This window comes from Melopsittacus undulatus, chromosome 7 (assembly GCF_012275295.1).
Source record: "Melopsittacus undulatus isolate bMelUnd1 chromosome 7, bMelUnd1.mat.Z, whole genome shotgun sequence".
Lineage (NCBI taxonomy): Eukaryota > Metazoa > Chordata > Aves > Psittaciformes > Psittaculidae > Melopsittacus > Melopsittacus undulatus.
The window spans coordinates 49,016,273-49,033,965 of record NC_047533.1 but is presented as its reverse complement, the minus strand read 5'-3'; the positions used below and the strand labels follow the sequence as shown (position 1 = coordinate 49,033,965).

The following is a 17,693-nucleotide window of genomic DNA, read 5'->3' as shown; positions in this document are numbered from 1 at the left end:
GGGCTGTGTGTTCCTAGAGAACCTTATTCCAGAACTAGTTTTTCCTGCTTTTTTAGTTTTATTTTTGTTTGTTTGTTTTTTAGCAGCAAGACAGTATGAGCTCAGTAAAGCAGCATATGGCAACATCACTTCCATTGCTGCCAGGAGAGCAGCTAGTCCCTTTCTAAGGCAGGCAGGCTACAACTAGGTATCCCTTCCTTACCTCTTTCCTCACCAACACCATACTTGAATACAATGCAACACCCACTGAAACTCCATTGAAGAGATAGATAATCCGGGACAAGACAGTGATTCCAGCTCTGTGATAGGGTTAAAGTTTTGCAGAGGATGAAAATTCTTTTTCCAGGAGCATTTAATAAATCTCAGGTTGTATCTTCACCCTGAACTAACTATGTTTTTACACTACATTCTTGAAAAAGTGATTTAAAAATGAAAACACAGAACCTTTTATTCAAAAACTATTTAATTTAACTATTTAAATGGTAACTTTTTCATATTTTCTTTCAAAGTTGAAGAAAACTGTCATGTTTTTGAGAAAAACTTTCTAATTCACTTGGGGTTTATTTTTCCCTTTATTATTTTTTAACTTTCTTGTTTTCCTGATACTTCATCAGACATTCATGAATGTCAACTTTTTAATTTCAAAATACACAGCTGTGATACTGAAACTCTTCTACAGAAGCTTCTTATCAAAGCCATCCCATTCAAACAGAGGAGAAACCCAAAAGCAACAGGGTACCAGCCTGGTTAGCTACTCGTGTCAGTGATTTTATCAGCATTTGACTGATGAATTGCAAACTAACCACAACCCTAGAATTTACACTTGTTCCTGCTTTCTTGAATGTTTTCATATTCCTTTTGGCCATATCTCTTTATGTTACAGGGTTAAGAGCTACATAAATTGATTTTTAACAGTGCAGCTCTTCTATGAAAGGTCATGGAAGGAGTTTGTTTTATTAATCATACCTTTTAGGAGGAAGACGATGAAACTGGATAACTAGAATGATATGACAATGAACGGAATAAACTCTAATGTGCAAAGAGATGAGACAGTAGTAAGAAAGAGCTTAAATGATGTTTATGCAGGAGATCAGGGTTAGTCTCGCATCCAAAACCAACAGAAACAAGCAAATAATCATAATGTAAAACAGTCAGCAGCTCTTTCCATGGTGGAGCACTTCTAATTTTAGAGATGCTAGTATGGCTACCAGACTTTGCCTGAAACTGCAGCTCAGATACTAAATTCTAATTCTAAAGGAGAAGTGGGTAACTATACTTTTACGGCTCAAGCATCCTATTTGGAGTTCAGTAAGTAGAAATAGCTTTTAGTTTATTAATGAAAAAGTTTGCAGTAGTATTTACAAAATGTAAGTTGAGAAGAAAAGTTCCAAAACCAGCCTTGCCTGAAATATAGCTTAAAATACAGGGAACTGTCAAATGTGAATTTGAAATTGTGCTGATACGTTAAGAGCAATACAGTTTAGAGTCCCTGAAAGCTCTATCTTGCCCCTGAAATGAGTGCTGGATTATCCTTGTAGTCTCATGACTTCAAACTGTTAGAATGGAAACCAGAGACAGCCACCAAAGAAAGCCTTGAACTGTTATTTTGGACCTAGTGCAAATTGACTCAGAACTGGGGAAAAAATAAGTAGGGTTTAAAGGAGCCTTCCATTTTGCCTGCATAATCCTAACTTCTGGGATAGTTAAAGACTAATGCAGGATGGCAACTTCTTGAAATAACATATTTTAAATTCTTTTTTATTTCTTTTTAATGAAAGCCATAGATAAAGCACCTTTATACACACATATATATGTATATATATATATATATATACACACGCACTGCTCTGGGGGTGTTTGGATTTACAATGTAAATTTTAAGTCTCTCCAACAAGAAGGAAGCCTACATGAAAGATGGAAAGGGACTTTTTACAAGGGTGTGTAGTGACAGCACATGAGAATGGCTTTAAACTGAAAGAGGATAGATTTAGATTACATATTAGAAAGAAAATTCTTTACTATGAAGGTGGTGAGGAACTGGAACAAGTTGCCCAGAGAAGCTGAGTTTGCCCCATCCCCAGCAGTGTTAAATGGCCAGGCTGGAGAGGGCTTCAAGCAGCTTGGTCTACTGGAAGATGTCCCTGCCCCTGGCAGTAGGGTCCCTTCCAACCCAAACCATTCTATGACTCTATGTTTTTAATTCAGAAACCGTACAAATATCAAAACTATTGCTTTGAAAAGACACTGCTAGTACTGTCAAGAGCAGTACACACTTCAGAAGGGAGTACTACAACTAGTACTAATGCAACTAGAAATCAAAGACAAGGAAATACAAGGCAAAGGTACCTTCTTGATAGTTTCCAACATTGATCGTCCTCCTTGCCATGGCTTAGAGTTCTTCCTGATGCAGGTGAGGCTGGCCATGCTGTGCCATTTCCTGTCTTCCAGCTTCTTATGAAAAGCATTCGCCAACAGGAGGACAGTGTCATATATATACAGGTTTGAAATCTGCAAATACGTAAGAATGGGAGAATTAGAATTATTATTTTTGGTCTCCTGCCAGCAGCCAGAATTTGTCATTTATTTTGCCTTGCCCATAATACCCTGGTAATTAAATGACTTATTTGATATTAAGAAGAAATTATAAGAGTCAATAAGCCATAACTTCAGCTCCTTTAGGAGCTGCAGCTAAGGGCTGTCACGCTACAAGTGACCTGCAGGAACAACTACATACATGTGAAATACAGGCAGCCCAATCACTGGCACAGCTCCATTTGCAGGATTTAAAGCCCTACTCATGAAAGTAAACAGACTTCCTTTCATTTTTAATCAGCTGCCTGCAACTTTCAATTTTCAGCCATTGGATATTTGGATATCATCAAATTTTCTTCAAGATTGTTTTATTCTTTTGAAAAACAGAAACTCTGAAAATTTAAAATAAATAATTTCATCATGCTTTTTTTTACGGTTTTTTAAAATCAGTTCTGAATGAGACAATTTCTGGAATGAAATATGACCCTATAAAATCTTTCTCAGTGTGCAGTTGCATGTTGATTCTGTAATTTATAGTGGTTTCTGTCAGAATATTTGGCAATGGCTGTTGATTCCTTGCAGGACAAAACTCTTATTGAATAAATGTGTACATGTTTCACAGGGAGTATAGTTAAACACATACTGTGAGAGGAAATTCCAGTTTGGCATTAAAGAGGTAACAGTTGAACTCAAGAAAAGAAATTACTTGTATACCCACTTACCCATGTATGATTTCTATACATGTGATTTTAAATACACATAGTACAAAGTCAGATGCGAAAGAAATCTTAATGTAAAAGAACAGAAGCTTATAATTCATGAGCACTTCTAAAGTAAGTGATTTACAGTACAGCTGCATTTCAGTCATTTCTGTCCTCAAACGGCAGGAACATTTAAGTCACTATCATAAGAGGAAACCTCAGCTCTCCTGAACAGAGAGATTCTTGGAAAGAGAAATGATATTCAGAAATGCAAGGACCTTTGGGAATATTATTTTTTAGATAAGCTATTGGTCATTTGAAGCCATGGGGCCTGAAGTTATTGAGGTGAACTCAGATTTCTCAGCTTCGCTATGAAAGAGACTGTAGAATGAATATTGCTAGTGCCTGAAAATCAATTAGCCAGCAGCAATTTGCTGACTGAGGCAAGGTTGCTGGGTTTTTAACTCCATCAGTCACAGACAAGACAAGAGACATTTCCAAGATTGTGGAATATGCTGACTGCTCCACATAAAGGTTTCTCCATACAGATGGTCTGCTCAAAACCTTAAAAGGAGGAAGCTGCCAACAGGAAAGTACACCAGCATTGTGGAGAATACCCCTATTCTGCCTCTCAAAAATATCCAAAGACTGGGAAAGTCCTGCAGCTACTGGGAGGGGAAAGAATCACAATAATGCAGAAGATCTGAGAACCTGATTTGCAAATCCAGCCATCACCTTAAAATAAAGGAGGAAAAAAGGAAAAAAGGGGGGGGGGGGGGAAGAAAAAAAAGAAGCCTTTCTTTCTGCCTAATTTCTCTCTTCCATATATTTTGTATGTTTTTATTTTCTTATGTAAAGTCCATCTTTATGCTGCCTTTGCCTGTGTCATCCTCAATCTGATCTGTACAGTTCTTACAGGAAGGTTTTGTGACAGACTCTTTCCCTGCCTTGCATTCAGGAAAGATGTTGTCTTTCTCCTTACCTTGCCAGAATTTCCTGAGACATTTTGTCTTCCATACTTTACTGAAGAAGATCTAATGGTCTCCGGATATCCCTCCTGATAAAATCCCCGGATCATCCATTGCCTTTACAACTTCATCGGTAGTACCATAAATGCACAGAACTTTTGATTTCTACTTCCCTTTTCCTTTAAAAGGCAATGACTCTTTACCCCCTCTTTCTCAAACATGCTTCTTTATTCTTACTCAAGGTTCTCCCGTGACTCCAATGGCTGTGAATATTTCCATTTCAGTATTCACTGAGGAACAAATTTACATTCTGCAGATCCACAGGCTAGGCACCTTTGTGCATGACAGGATTAAAAGCATGCATTGAGGATCAGGGTTCAGATTAATCAAGCATTTTGAAAATAACTTGGATTATTTTTCTGTGTATTGTAAACCTACAAAGAACTCAAAGCGCTCCAGCTAAAACTGTATATCCCCAAAGAAGTCAGCAGTGCAGGGACATTCAAAGGAGACTGAAGAAATTATTACTATGCTGTGAGCCAAGTTTATTTTACATAAGCCTTTGCCAAAGGAAAAAAATGAAACCAAAACAAGATTAAAAAAAAAAGCCAACCACAAACCAAACAACAAAAAACCAGCTAAACAAACCACCTCTAGAGAGCAGAGACAATAAGGTTACTAATGAGACTAAATTGGTAGATGAAGGGCTACAGATGCCAAGTCGTCATTTCTCAACAAAATGACAGTTCTTTCAAGGTAGCTTCCATAACTTAATATCATGGGAATAGAAGATTATTGTCACAGTTCATGAGGAAGGATGCATTCACTAGTCTTAGAGTAATATAGCTGGGTCTTCATTAAGTATTAACGGGGCTCAGGAGTACAGAGTTCAGCAATTATTAAGCATCATTATTCCTTCACTAACAGCTCATCTTAACATTTACAACAATCAGTCACTGATAATACAATGATAAAAACATTAAAATTAATTTCTGCTACTCAAAATCACCCTTCCTTATCACTACCAGAAGTATGCTTCATTAGTAACTGTCCTGATGCACAGACTGGGGCTGTAATTTCAAATCATTTTACACTTTTATTCATGTCCCATGTAAATTTACTGGGACATTTAATACATTGCCTGGTATTGATTACTAATCCTTTATTTGATCTAAAACTAATGCCTGGGCACTTCTATCAGCAAGCAGTATCTAACTGCATAACCTCCTGTGGATGCAATTCAAAATTCAGATGTGATCTTTTTTTTTTGTTCCAGAGTGTAGAAGAAAGGTATTTAGCAATCAGAGTAAGTGTGAGTAATTAATCTGGACTAATGGCGTTTACTTTATGTATGCCTAGACCATTGTACTTAGTTTTTAAACAAAAGGGTTATGGTACTAAATATTTATGTGAATCCAGGTTTTAACTTTCTACCTCCAAAAATATACAAATTTATAGAAGTTGTTGTTTCAACTAGGACAGTCCCAGAGACATGAGACTTCTTCACCAAAATATGTTTCAGTGTTTTAATAAGGATGCTGAAAAATTTAATTATTCACATGGACTTCAGGGGCAGTAAAAATAAAAAGTAAGAAATTCACCCTTATAATTTCCAGAGAATATATCTGATTAGTCACACTTCGACGGCATAAAAAAAAGCATTGGAAATTTCAATTTATGGATTGTTTCAACTCCCCACTGGAATGGAAGTTAATTTATAATATCATTGGGGAGAACAAAGAAGCAGCAAACAAACCCTACTCAAGCTACTCAAAGGTCTGTGCATCACATGAACACACAAGGGAAACTGTGTCAGAATTCTTCTTCCTTTCATTTTTTAGTGTTGTGTCCCTCAGCCATTAATGAAGTGCAGCCATCTCAGGGAAAATATAAAAAAGCAACTCAACTGTGTAGAACACTTAAACCAGTCAAGTTTCCATCATTGCTTTGAACCAGAATGTTGTGAAAGCTTTCAACAGAATTATTATAGCTCTCCAAGCTATAGGTTGATAAAGAGGCATAGGTTAAGGTATAAGGTCCAAGCTAACATATTAAATGGATTTTGCCAATTTGTAGAGAATAAACTGTGGTTTCTAGAACCCTTTTTTTCCCTAGTCAGTTCACTACTGAACTGAAAATGAAATGAAAGTGAAGTTGAAGAGAAAAATACATTGAATGGGAAGCCTCCTATCAATATATGATTCATATTTTCTGCCTTGCTGTAGTTAGTAGGACCATGCTGCTGTAACAGAATGGTAGAACCTGGAGAATTTCACAGTTCTTAAATAGCCTCTAGAAATATCCTATGCATCTATTGACCTTACATAGCCATATTTATTTTAAGAACTATAATGGGAACACCAGGTGGTGTGCTACAGCCAGCTATTCATGTCATCAATAGCTGTTTACTGGCTGCTTTGTGAAAAATTATGAGACAAAAGCTCTTAACAGCTAACTCGAAACAGAGCAAGACCAGCCACACTTCTCTTTTTCCTCTCACATAGGTTTGTTTTAATCAAGGACAATCTTTAACACCTCCCTATTTTTCTCCCATTGTTTTCCGTCACTCATTAATTTTAGCATCACAAGATGACTGCTCTTTGCTGCTATGTCAGATATGCCCCTCCTGCACAGCTACCAATGCAGGCATCTTTTCACAACGTCATAAATGACCATGCAAAAAAACCCAAAAGTATAATCAGTATCTTAAGCCAATTTCAGATTCTTGATTTGCCATAGCTTTGTCATGAAGAAGACTAACTAGATACATGAGAGAGAGGAGCTGCTCCTGGAAAACTGTGTGAAACCAGGAGGACAGTGACCATGATTTTGTTGCTGATTTCATGTGGTAGGAAGACTGTTATAGTTTAATTGTGATTTGTAACTAACAAATAAAAAAACCTGGAAATAAGGCCTCTTTTGAAATATAGGCATGGATCTAAGTGCATATACACCAAGACACTTGCAGGAGATGATGCAGGTGTTCCCAGGAAGGCTGTCCTATTCACAACACTTTTGAGGCTTAGAGAAGACATGAGACATTGACCATGGAAATTAAATTCTCCTCAGAGAGATGACAAAAAGTAAAATGCAACAGGACAACAGAACAACTATCCTACTGCCTGGAGATTAAGTGGCTTTTGGGAATTTTTTTCTCAATTGCTGTGGAGTGGGGGAGTTGTTATAGGCCATCAGTCTCACTCACCCACTGCCCAAGTATTTTCTTGCCATGCTATGAGCCATTAAACTACATGTCAGAAAGAATATAAAAAATAAACATTGAATTTTCCTGAGGAAAAACCTTGATCTGACCTAGAAAGTCAGTTCCTGGGTGGGAATAGACAGGTACATGAACTACCTCCATGCTTTGGGAGAAGGGGTCCTTCGGATCACACAATGATGAAGATATTTTGTGGTTCCCACGGAAACAGCGCTGACTTATGTTTTGGGGGACTGGAAATGTTTGTCGAATAATTGTTAACCTTCCAATTGACCTTCTCACCAGCTCCTGCACATCTACATCATTTATTTCCTGGAAGATAAGACAAGGGAGAGAATATACATAAAAGTTAAAATCAGAAATATTACCAAAAGAGTATAAACAGAAAAATTAACTGATAAGACCAAGAGGCATGTGACTGCTACACAGATATTGTCCAGCTCTGCATAACCTCAAAAAGAACATATGCATGCTCATTAAAACAACTGACATAACACCCTTGCAACAGTTGCTGAAGTTCAAAATGTACCGTGCCCAAACTTTACCAAATCTTTGTAGATGTAACTGGGCTTAGTTGTTTCATTTTGGGTTTCTCTCCCTCTCCTTTTACCTTTGATCTTTTAAGTAAAAGTGTTTCACAGCACCCCTGGCAGTGTAAATCAGTAGGAAGTTGTACCATGATGTATTTCTAAGTGTAGCATTACTTAGGACCTGTGAAGGTATAGACAATTATTCAGGCCTTAATTGTTCATTTCCTGGAAAATGAGTATCAACAACCTATGAACAACGCACAAGTTAGCAAACATGATTTACCAAAAGGGTAAAGAAAATGCATCAGATCATTCTAGGTGTGTACATGCCTGTTTATAGCATGACCTAATTTAAACCCAACTTTTTACTCCATGAAGCACCTATTATGGCTTACAGCTGAACACTCATCTCTATGGACATACTTTAAAGAAAAGCCCAAAACCCTAAGTAAATACACCAATATGTGAAATATTAACCTTACAATATTAACTTTAAGGCAGGTTAGGGAAACCAAAAAAACAGTTTTAATACAGTATAAATTCTTGTAGTTTGGGAACATCGTCCTTTACACCATTGAATGATGAGGCCATTAGGAAACACAGAGTGAGAAGAGTGTGGGCTCACAAGCTACAGCAACTGACTCTGATCTTCACATAAGAACTTGAACTTTAGTTAAACAGCATTTTTCTGGTAACTCAAATTGGGTCAGCTAGTAGCTTTCAAGACAATTATGTGTATTTTTCTGTAAAGCAGGAGAAATAATCTACAAAATTGCTCAACCTTTTTAACTAGAATTTATTTTTCATCATGCTGAACTGCTTCTCCATAATCTGTCTTATCTACAGAGCTGATGCCCTGAACTTTTTAGATGCTTAAATTTCTGGATACCCTCCGCCCCCCTGTCTCTACAAGTAAGGGAGGTGCTCAAGGAGCCTGCATTTAACATATCCTTGTTTACAGCCACAGTTTATTGAGTATTTCTGATTCTCATTTGTGTATTTATAGCTTTTCATTTTTTAAAGGATACAGCACATCTGCACTGTTATACCTGTAACTAAATGCCATTATCTCTTATGACTGTATCTAAATGCCTCTAGCCTCCTGATCTATGGCTGTAATCAAGTCCTTAGGAGACAACAGGAGATAGACTTGAACTCAAATTATGGAATTTTTCTTGTGAACAGGAAGCCAAGCTTTTCAAAAAAGCAGCTCCTGAAATGTTAAGGCAACTACCTTGGTAATTCTGGCTTCAGTTAACATTCTTTAAATTAATTATTTTGAAGCAACTTCTTTGGACATACTGGTATTTAAATTAAATCTTGGTGATCCCATTAAATTTTGGAAGAAAAATACATGAGATGAAAATTTTAACTTCTCCTCTCCTGAATACAAGTATGTTATTCTTCTTCACAGGTTGTCATAGTTTCTGAATTAATATGTTGTTAATGTTATTTATGAAATATAGATTTTTCTACAAACAAAAAAACCACATGGCAACAGCTGTGTCCAGTGTAATATCTTGCATTTCTGGTCGATTAATTCTTAATGTACCACAAATAATGGTTTATCTCAGCTTAAAAAGCCGTCTTTTCATTTAGTCTGTATCATCTCACTAGCTGCAAGGTAAAAAAACCAAACAAAAAAAAAAAAGCTGTTTTAGCGAAATGCATGTAATTTTCAATATAATCAGAAAGGAGAGCTCAAGAAACTTCTTGTCCTGATTTTAAACAATATCCTTTCTCAGAGGACCTAAAAAAAGCTTGCCTGGTTTCATTATACACCGTGTTCAAACTGTAACAGCAAGACTATTAGACTTGTTCTAATAATGTAAAACCTGTTACCTGCATGGCCATGTTATATTGCTAAGTAATACTTTAAAAGGGATTTTGACTTTCAGCTGCTCAAACATTTATCTTTTCTGCCTCAAAAGTGTATTTATTTTTTCTATACTCAGCATTTTTGGTACATCTTAATTAGAGTGTTCTCATTTTAACCTTTAGGTTGCTACCTCATAGTTTTACACATCACTTGGGAACTACTAACAGAATCAAAACACCAAAGAGATTTTTGTCTGGTTGCCAAGGAGGTATATACATCAATAGATTAATGACAGCTATTATTTTAAAATGCTGTGAATGCCACTGATCATATCATATATTCAGATTTTAGGTTAACAACAAAGCAATGACATGCAAAGAAAAATTCAAGTTGAGTAATTTGCTATATCTTTCTTTGTCATTTTTTAATACTTGGCATTGACTGAGTGACAAGCCTTTTATATAATGACTCTCCAACATCATCTCTCATTCTTGAAATTTGGATCTGCCTTAAGAAAACTATATAAAGCAACTATTGAATGAGAGGAAACAATTTTCATTTGCACTTCAAAGGAGGATACAGTATAATGATATAATAATGGCAGATGATCTGTTACACAAGCACCAAGTGTAAAAAAGTATTACACAGTTGGCCAAGCTGAACTGAGTTGGCACCTGTATAAATTTAGGTTAGGTTATGTGGTTTTGATATTTTTTTTATCAGAAGTTCAATACATGGCTTCAAAGCTTTCTTTTATTGGTCTGAACTTGGACTAAAGGGGGGGTTGTTCTATTTCAAATGGAACAAAGATAAAATTAGATGTACAGTTCATCTGACTAGGCAAATAAATAAGGAAAGAAGTGCTATTTTAAATTAATAGGTCTTTACAGACGAATTAGTAAAAGGAACTGAAGAGGATCACACCAAAATATCAGGCATAGACTCCAGTTGGAAGGAAGACCTAATACACTGCTGTTCAGTTTTCATTGTCTCATTATTTTAAGGTAAGCAGCGTAGGCAGAGACTATTCACCACAGAGCAACTGCACAAGTAGACAGAGACACGGAGGGAAAGAATGTATTCAGTCTTGTAATAAGAACCAAACAAAGGCAGCAATACTTGCTTATGGAGACAACTTCAGTTCAAGATGATTCCAGTATTTTTATCATATACTGGATGTGCCCTATTTTTCAGTACCTGCAATGTCTTCATCACATTCTTCAAGACCCTCAAGAAAGGAGAGTGTTTCTTCCTCCAAAAGCCAGCAGCAAAGAGCAGGTGGCACAGCAGGAAAGTGTGGGCACTGTACAACCTCTTGAGGATGGCTCATGGGCTGCCACTGCCCATTCTAAAGCACACTTGCGCTATGCCCTTCCTGACTTTCTCAGCACTTTCCAAAGAGAAGTAGCCATGGGAAAGGCATAACTAGATGAAGTTCCAAGACAAGTAAGGGGAGATCTTGAACTTCATAATAATTCGCTCCTATATCTTCTTCATGTTCCTTAGGTTCTGGAGAGTATGATGCAAAAAAGGAAGAAAATTGATAGAACAGGGAGAAATCAATTTTTAGCTTTCACACAGGAAAAAATCCAGGAGTTTGGAGATAACAGGGCTAAGTCACTCTGTCCATTGGCTCTCACCTTCGAAAAAGAAAGAGCTGGCAGCTTTGTTACCGATCTGCACCAGAGAGAGTGGCATTTCACACCTGACCTGCCATCACCACTGGAAAATGTAAGGGTTCAAATGAACCTATAATGCTATTATTATTCTATTATCCATATTAAAATGTAGAATTATGTGAACTCCTAGAACTGAGTTGTGATTTTAGGACCTGATCTAGCTTCTTGGGCTTTAAAGATAGTAAAGATAGTGGAGCACACTGGGCTGAAACATGGTGGAACTAGATGAATTCATCAGCCAAGGACCAGCCCTCCCCTAGAAAAAACGTGTTCATCTGAAAGCAGCCTTTGAATACATCCCTGTGTGTCTCCCAGTTATCTCTTGTGCTATGATGGGCAAACCTGTTGGATCTTTTTCAATAAACTGTTCTTTAAAAAAGTTTCTTGTGGTTTTTTGTTTGGTTGGTTTGGGTTTTTTTTTTTTTTTTGTTTTTGGTTTTGATTTTTTTCCCTCAAAGAAGGATTTTTTCCAGACTGATGTCTCTGGTAATTAGAAAACTTTTACTAACTTTTTATCTGAATTTATTCATGGCCAAGTTGAACTAATTTGTTTTTGTGCCAACCTTGTCCTCTGGACCTTGACAATGATGCATTTATTCACTCTCTCTCTGTGTTTATAAACAGAGAGCGTATCCTCTTTCAGTCTTTGTTTTCATAGGCTAATCAAGCCAACCTTTTCAGTCTCTTCTCACACAAATCAGCTTTTTTGTGCACCAGTTCCATTGTAATTTTAATGGAGCTGGTCATAATTGTGCACATTATTGCAGATGAAATTCAACCAATCCTTTGTAGAGTACCATTAATATTTTCACCTCCTGTATGGTAACTGTAGGCAGTGCAATGTATTTTGAGCTGTCCTTGAGTAAACAATAGTAATAGAGAACTAGTGGCAGCCATGGGCATAGTAAGACGACCCTGACTGTTTAATGAAGGAAAACACTTGAGGCACATGAATTTAAAATAAAAAGGACATTTTTTGTCATTTAAACTGAGCAAAATAAAGTGCTGAAAATCATACAAATGCACCTTTTTTAGCTCCATTAAATAAAATGTAAGCTTACTGTACACTTGTGATTTAAGAGTCATAGTGCATATATAATTTTATTGTCTTGGTATTTTGAGGTTATATTTACTATTGTGCAGAGGAAAAGAAACAAGCAGAAACAGAGTGTTAGAAATCCACTGTAATATTTTTTAAGGCATATTTGATCATGACTACATTCAAATCTATGACTCCTGCAAATTTTAAATAAAGAATTGCACCATCTGCTTTAAGGCCCTGAAGAAACAGGAATAATTATTTTCCCCAGTTGACTGCACTGATCAGAGATTTGTATTATTTGCAAAGGTCTAACACAATGTATTCTGCTTTAAGAAAATTATTAATCCTTTCATTTTATAGGAACAACTCCCCTCCTCCGCCACATGCATTGCTATTATGATACACAGTCTTCAAGCAAATCTGCTGTGTTACATTAAATAGCAACTAATGGGACTATAAAAATTAAGGAACTCTTTTCAGGCATTATAGCATTTAGAGTGAGCAATTAAAATAACAGATGTTACCTCAAAAAGCCTAAGCAGATTCCTGATCACAAAAATGAAGGTGGTATTTCCTTCTTTATTACTATACTCTGTAAGTGTGTTGTACTCCCCTAGCACAGTGATGGAAAAGGAAATCAATTCAATCCTATTTTGGTATCTCAGTTATTTGAACCATCTGTGGATTTTGCCAAACAATGCATTTTGACTGTAATAAATCATCTGAAATTTTCAAATTAGGAGGCCAAAGAAGCAGTGCTACATATACTTAGTCAACAGTCTGATTTAGCCAATACGGGCACGCATACAGAGATATCTAGATTGTCAAAGACATCACAAAAGATTCATGTAAGCAACAAAATAGGCAGAGCTCTGAGGTCATCAACAGCAAGTGGACAACCATATCAAATGGACTTGGATATGAAAATAGCTATGTTACACACCACACAGTAAGGGGTCCCTAAATAATTCCATTTCCAAATCTTGCACTGCTTAAGTGGGGCACTGTAACCTCATTATTGAACTGGTAAAATGTTGCCATAAGGAAGAAATGTTATGCAACATTCACCATTCAGGAAATATTCAAGTTTCTGTTGTAATTTGAACATAGTGATAAGGAAGAATCGACAAAGCATGATACGTTCTATAACATTACCTACAAATCTTATTTATTGCTAATCTCATTTCTGTGTTTGCAAAATATTGAGATTATTAACATTTTGAAACACATGTTAGAAGTAAATTACTTAAGAGGGAATATGGATTTACGTCCAGAAGCAGATTAAGCTGAGATGGTATTAAACATGTTCACATTCTTTAAAATAGACAGCAGGAATGACTAAATGAAATACGAAATTTTAATGACTAGAGTTTACAGCACTTTGTCAGAATGAAGTTTATCGTGGCTTTCACCCATTTCACATATAAGACTATAAAACTAATAAGGGACAATGTATGGTTCTCTGCGTACATCATTCAGCTCTCCTAAGTGGTAGGACTACATTCCAGAGGAAGAGATTTGGAGTGGAGAATGCAATCAAGTGGTAACCACTTCAATTGCTCTGCCATTTAATCTGCTCCAATGTGCAAATAACAATGCTTAGAAAGCCGTTTGGGTTTTTATTTTCCCCAACAGAGATTTCCCAAGGAATTCAAGGGTTCTGCTATTCATAAAACAAATGAAAAATGTGAATGTCATCAAATCTATGAACTGTGTTGTTCAATGTCTTATATAGAAAGCTACTTCATATACTGACTTGTCATATTTTAGCTGACAAGAATTCATGGGAGAACCTGTTTCACAGTTTAAAAAACAGAATTTCAATTTCATTTTCTTTTTTTTTTTTTTCCTTCAGAAACATTCATACAGGATTCATGGTGCACAGCAATGTTCACTTGAGAGTTACCTCATTTATAATGATCCAGTGACAGTCGAAAGCAACCAAATTAGTCTCCACGACCTGAAATAGAGAACAAACCAGCTATCAGTCAGCTTGCTTGTGAAAGCAAGGAAAAAAATTAAGTGGATGCTCTCTGCAAATGACAAAACATGAAGCACATGCTCTCTAAGACCTGTTACTCAACTGAAACTGGAGAACCATTAAAAAATTCTGCAGAAGCATGTGTGTTATTGTTTGACTTGCTAATTAAACTTGGAAAATACATTTCCTTGCTGGCATCAAAGAAAAGAAGGTGTTTCAGCTGAATGATGAGAAAATAAAATCGTTTTTGCCTTAGTATTATGTGTTGAGAAGAAGCAACAGAGAGGAAGGCAGAAAATGAATATCAAGTAACTCTTGTTAGATTTCTGTAGTTCATGCCCCTAAGGTGTTTTCAGTGTACAGCTCCTCTCAAAGCCTGGGAATTAAGAAACACAATCCAAACCCAAACCAAATAAACCCATGCCATAAATGGTGGGGTTCACAGAAATGCAGAATTGCTGGGAGGAAAGGGTTGTCTTGAAAAAGAGGGCTTTCACAGGAATGATGAATGAGCACCTTCCCCAGGCTCCATGCACAGAGGACCTCTAATCCTCCTCCCACACATGATCTTTCCTTTGCTGAATTTTTTTTCTAGGGGCTGTCTCCATGCTAGACTTAAAATGTACTTCCTAACTCATCTTTCACTCAGCCCTGTTCTTTCCCTCCTTGAATCCACTACAGTTTTGTGGTGATTCATGTTTGATTCACCTTCAGAGTGGAAACAGTAAGCAGGGAAAAAATACATTTGGTCTGCTTCCATTAGCTAGGAAAGAAATCATTGACAGGAAGGAGGCCAGAAAGAAACTATAGGGAAAGCTGGACACCTTTACTTTTTCTTTTTTTTTTTTTCTAAATGAAATTCAATTATCATTGACCTTGAAATAGTTTTAAATCCAAATTAATCCTGTTTGATTTGTATAATCACCATGTTCACCTTGATTAAAATTCAAAACTACTAGAATCTTAAAAGTGCATTGAATCCCACACGTAAAAAACTGAAAAAAAGATTTGGGACTTGCAATGTTTTAAAGTAAAACAGAGGACTAGTGCTGAGTGTTATTACTTGGACCATCGCACAGCAGTCATATTTGGCTTCTAATGTTGACCAACACAAACAGTGGTTGCCAAGGATGATTTCAATGTATACTGTGCATGCTGTTGTGGTTTAAGGCCAGCCAGTAACTCAGAACCACGCAGCCACTCACTCACTCCCCACCCGCTCCCAAAGGGGTAGGGAGGAGAACCGAAAGACTGTAACTCCCACAGGCTGAGATAAGAACAGTCCAGTAACTAAGGTGTAACACAAAACCACTACTGCTACCACCAATAATAATAATGATAAGGGAAATAACAAGGGGAGAGAATATAACTGCTCATCACCTGCTGATCTGATACCCAAACCCTACTAGAGCAGTGCTCTAGCCCTTCCAGGTAACTGCCCCCAGTTTATATACTGAGCATGACATGCTGCAGTATGGAATACCCCTTTGGCTAGTCTGGATCAGGTGTCCTGTCTCTGCTTCCTCCTGGCTTCCCCCCCTCCCTGGCAGAGCATGAGACTCAGAAAGTCCTTGGTCAGAGTAAACATTACTGAGCAGCAACTAAAAACACCAGTGTTATCAGTGTTGTTCCCAGGCTGAAAGTCAAAAACGCAGCCCTGCACCAGATCCTAAGAAGGAGAAAAAATGGTTGCTACTGTTGAACCCAGGACACATGTCCAAAGGAAGACAACTTATCTGTCTACAAATCTTAAGAGCAGCAACAGATCCCGTACTGATAACCTTCATTATTAATTCAGAGGCCATTAGAACTGGGGGTCACTGCTTATTTAGTAGAATGATAGGCAAGATTGGAAACTCTGATCTGGAGAAACTGGTGTCCGCAATGCACATATAGAACAGGACAGAAACTGAGTGAATTTCCAAGTAAGTAAGTTTCTGAGTAAGATCACTGAGTAAGTGATGGGAGGCATCACAAAAGGCTTAGCCAGGATGGTTAAACTGGAGCATGGCTCTTCCAATCAGATGTCTCATATCAAGCAACACAAATCTCATATCAAGGAAGACAAACACATTCAGGAACAGAGAAAGTTTAAAAACAGACTGGATAGTAACAAAGTTCTCAGGGAAGAATTTGCTCCTTATATTAAGTTCCCAAGCACAGGAATTTTATCCCATCTACAACACAAGGGAAGCCATTTAAATTTTCCATAAGATAATGAAGCAGACAATTCTGCCAGTCAATCTACACACATTTCTGCTGAAAGCAATCAGAATTAAAACACAATAAAACAAAACCAAACTCCAAAAACCCTCCCAAAACAGAACATCTGATGTATTTTTTGGTTTCTTATCAGGTTCCTAGCAGCCTAGTCCCTCCTAACTTCTGGCTTCAAGATGTCCCACTGGGAATGCTTACTCTGACTTACGACTTTGCTTAAGATGAGATCTCCTAAGACTCCTGTGGCAGCCTGCCAGAGGGACACCCTCAGAATCAAGGCTCCCAGTGGTGTTAAGGGAATGACAAAGACAATTATTTTCCACAAAGGGTTCCTAAGCTGTTTCCTTGTTTCAAAATGGCAGTCAACAGAAACTTCAGAATGAAGGAATCCACAGAATGAAAATTCACATTTTCTGTTGGTTTGTTTTTTTTTTTTTAAATAACAGAGTAAAAGACTTCTTCTTTGACTTCTTTGTGTCTGAAGTTTCAGCTGGTCAGATTTTAATGCACTTTATCTTCCATTAAAACTTTGGTTTCAGTTAATTTAGCTTCTTTATAAATACTTGGTTCTGTGTAACTACTTTGCCCAGACTCTCAAAATTTCAATTAAACAAAGCTTTTTTTTTAACAGAGTAGTGTCATTGTTTTTATTATGTGCAACTCACAGACTGCTTCAGCCAGACTCTGGAAAGGGCTTACTGGTCTCACAAGTCACTCTTGATTTCAAACATCTCAGGCTACCTGTGACAGATTTATTCACAACTTGTAAACAATAAAATTAAACACATTCATTTTTTAGGTTCACTTGAAACTTCTCAGCGAAAAGATCATGTTTTATACATTAACGTTTTTGCATTCATGAATATAGTTGATATTAAAGCCATTTTTAAAAAGCTTATGTCTAATTGAGATGGACTTGTAATGCACTCAGAGACATTCAAACTAATATATTCTAAGTTTAGATGGGCTAGGAATAGCCCCCTGTTTAAGAATTCCCTTTC

At 36.9% G+C, this 17,693-nt stretch overlaps 1 protein-coding gene across 2 annotated transcripts in view; it reads right to left on the bottom strand.

Moving 5' to 3' along the window:
* Positions 1–17,693, bottom strand: part of GRID2 (glutamate ionotropic receptor delta type subunit 2) — a 726,277-nt gene that overhangs the window by 211,613 nt on the left and 496,971 nt on the right. For both annotated transcript variants that reach the window (XM_005148665.3, XM_013128934.3), the window contains 3 exons: positions 14,398–14,451; positions 7,560–7,733; positions 2,347–2,508 (listed from right to left, as the gene is read on the bottom strand). In XM_005148665.3, coding sequence (XP_005148722.1) covers positions 2,347–2,508; positions 7,560–7,733; positions 14,398–14,451 — 390 coding nt within the window. The remainder of the gene's footprint in view (positions 1–2,346; positions 2,509–7,559; positions 7,734–14,397; positions 14,452–17,693) is intronic.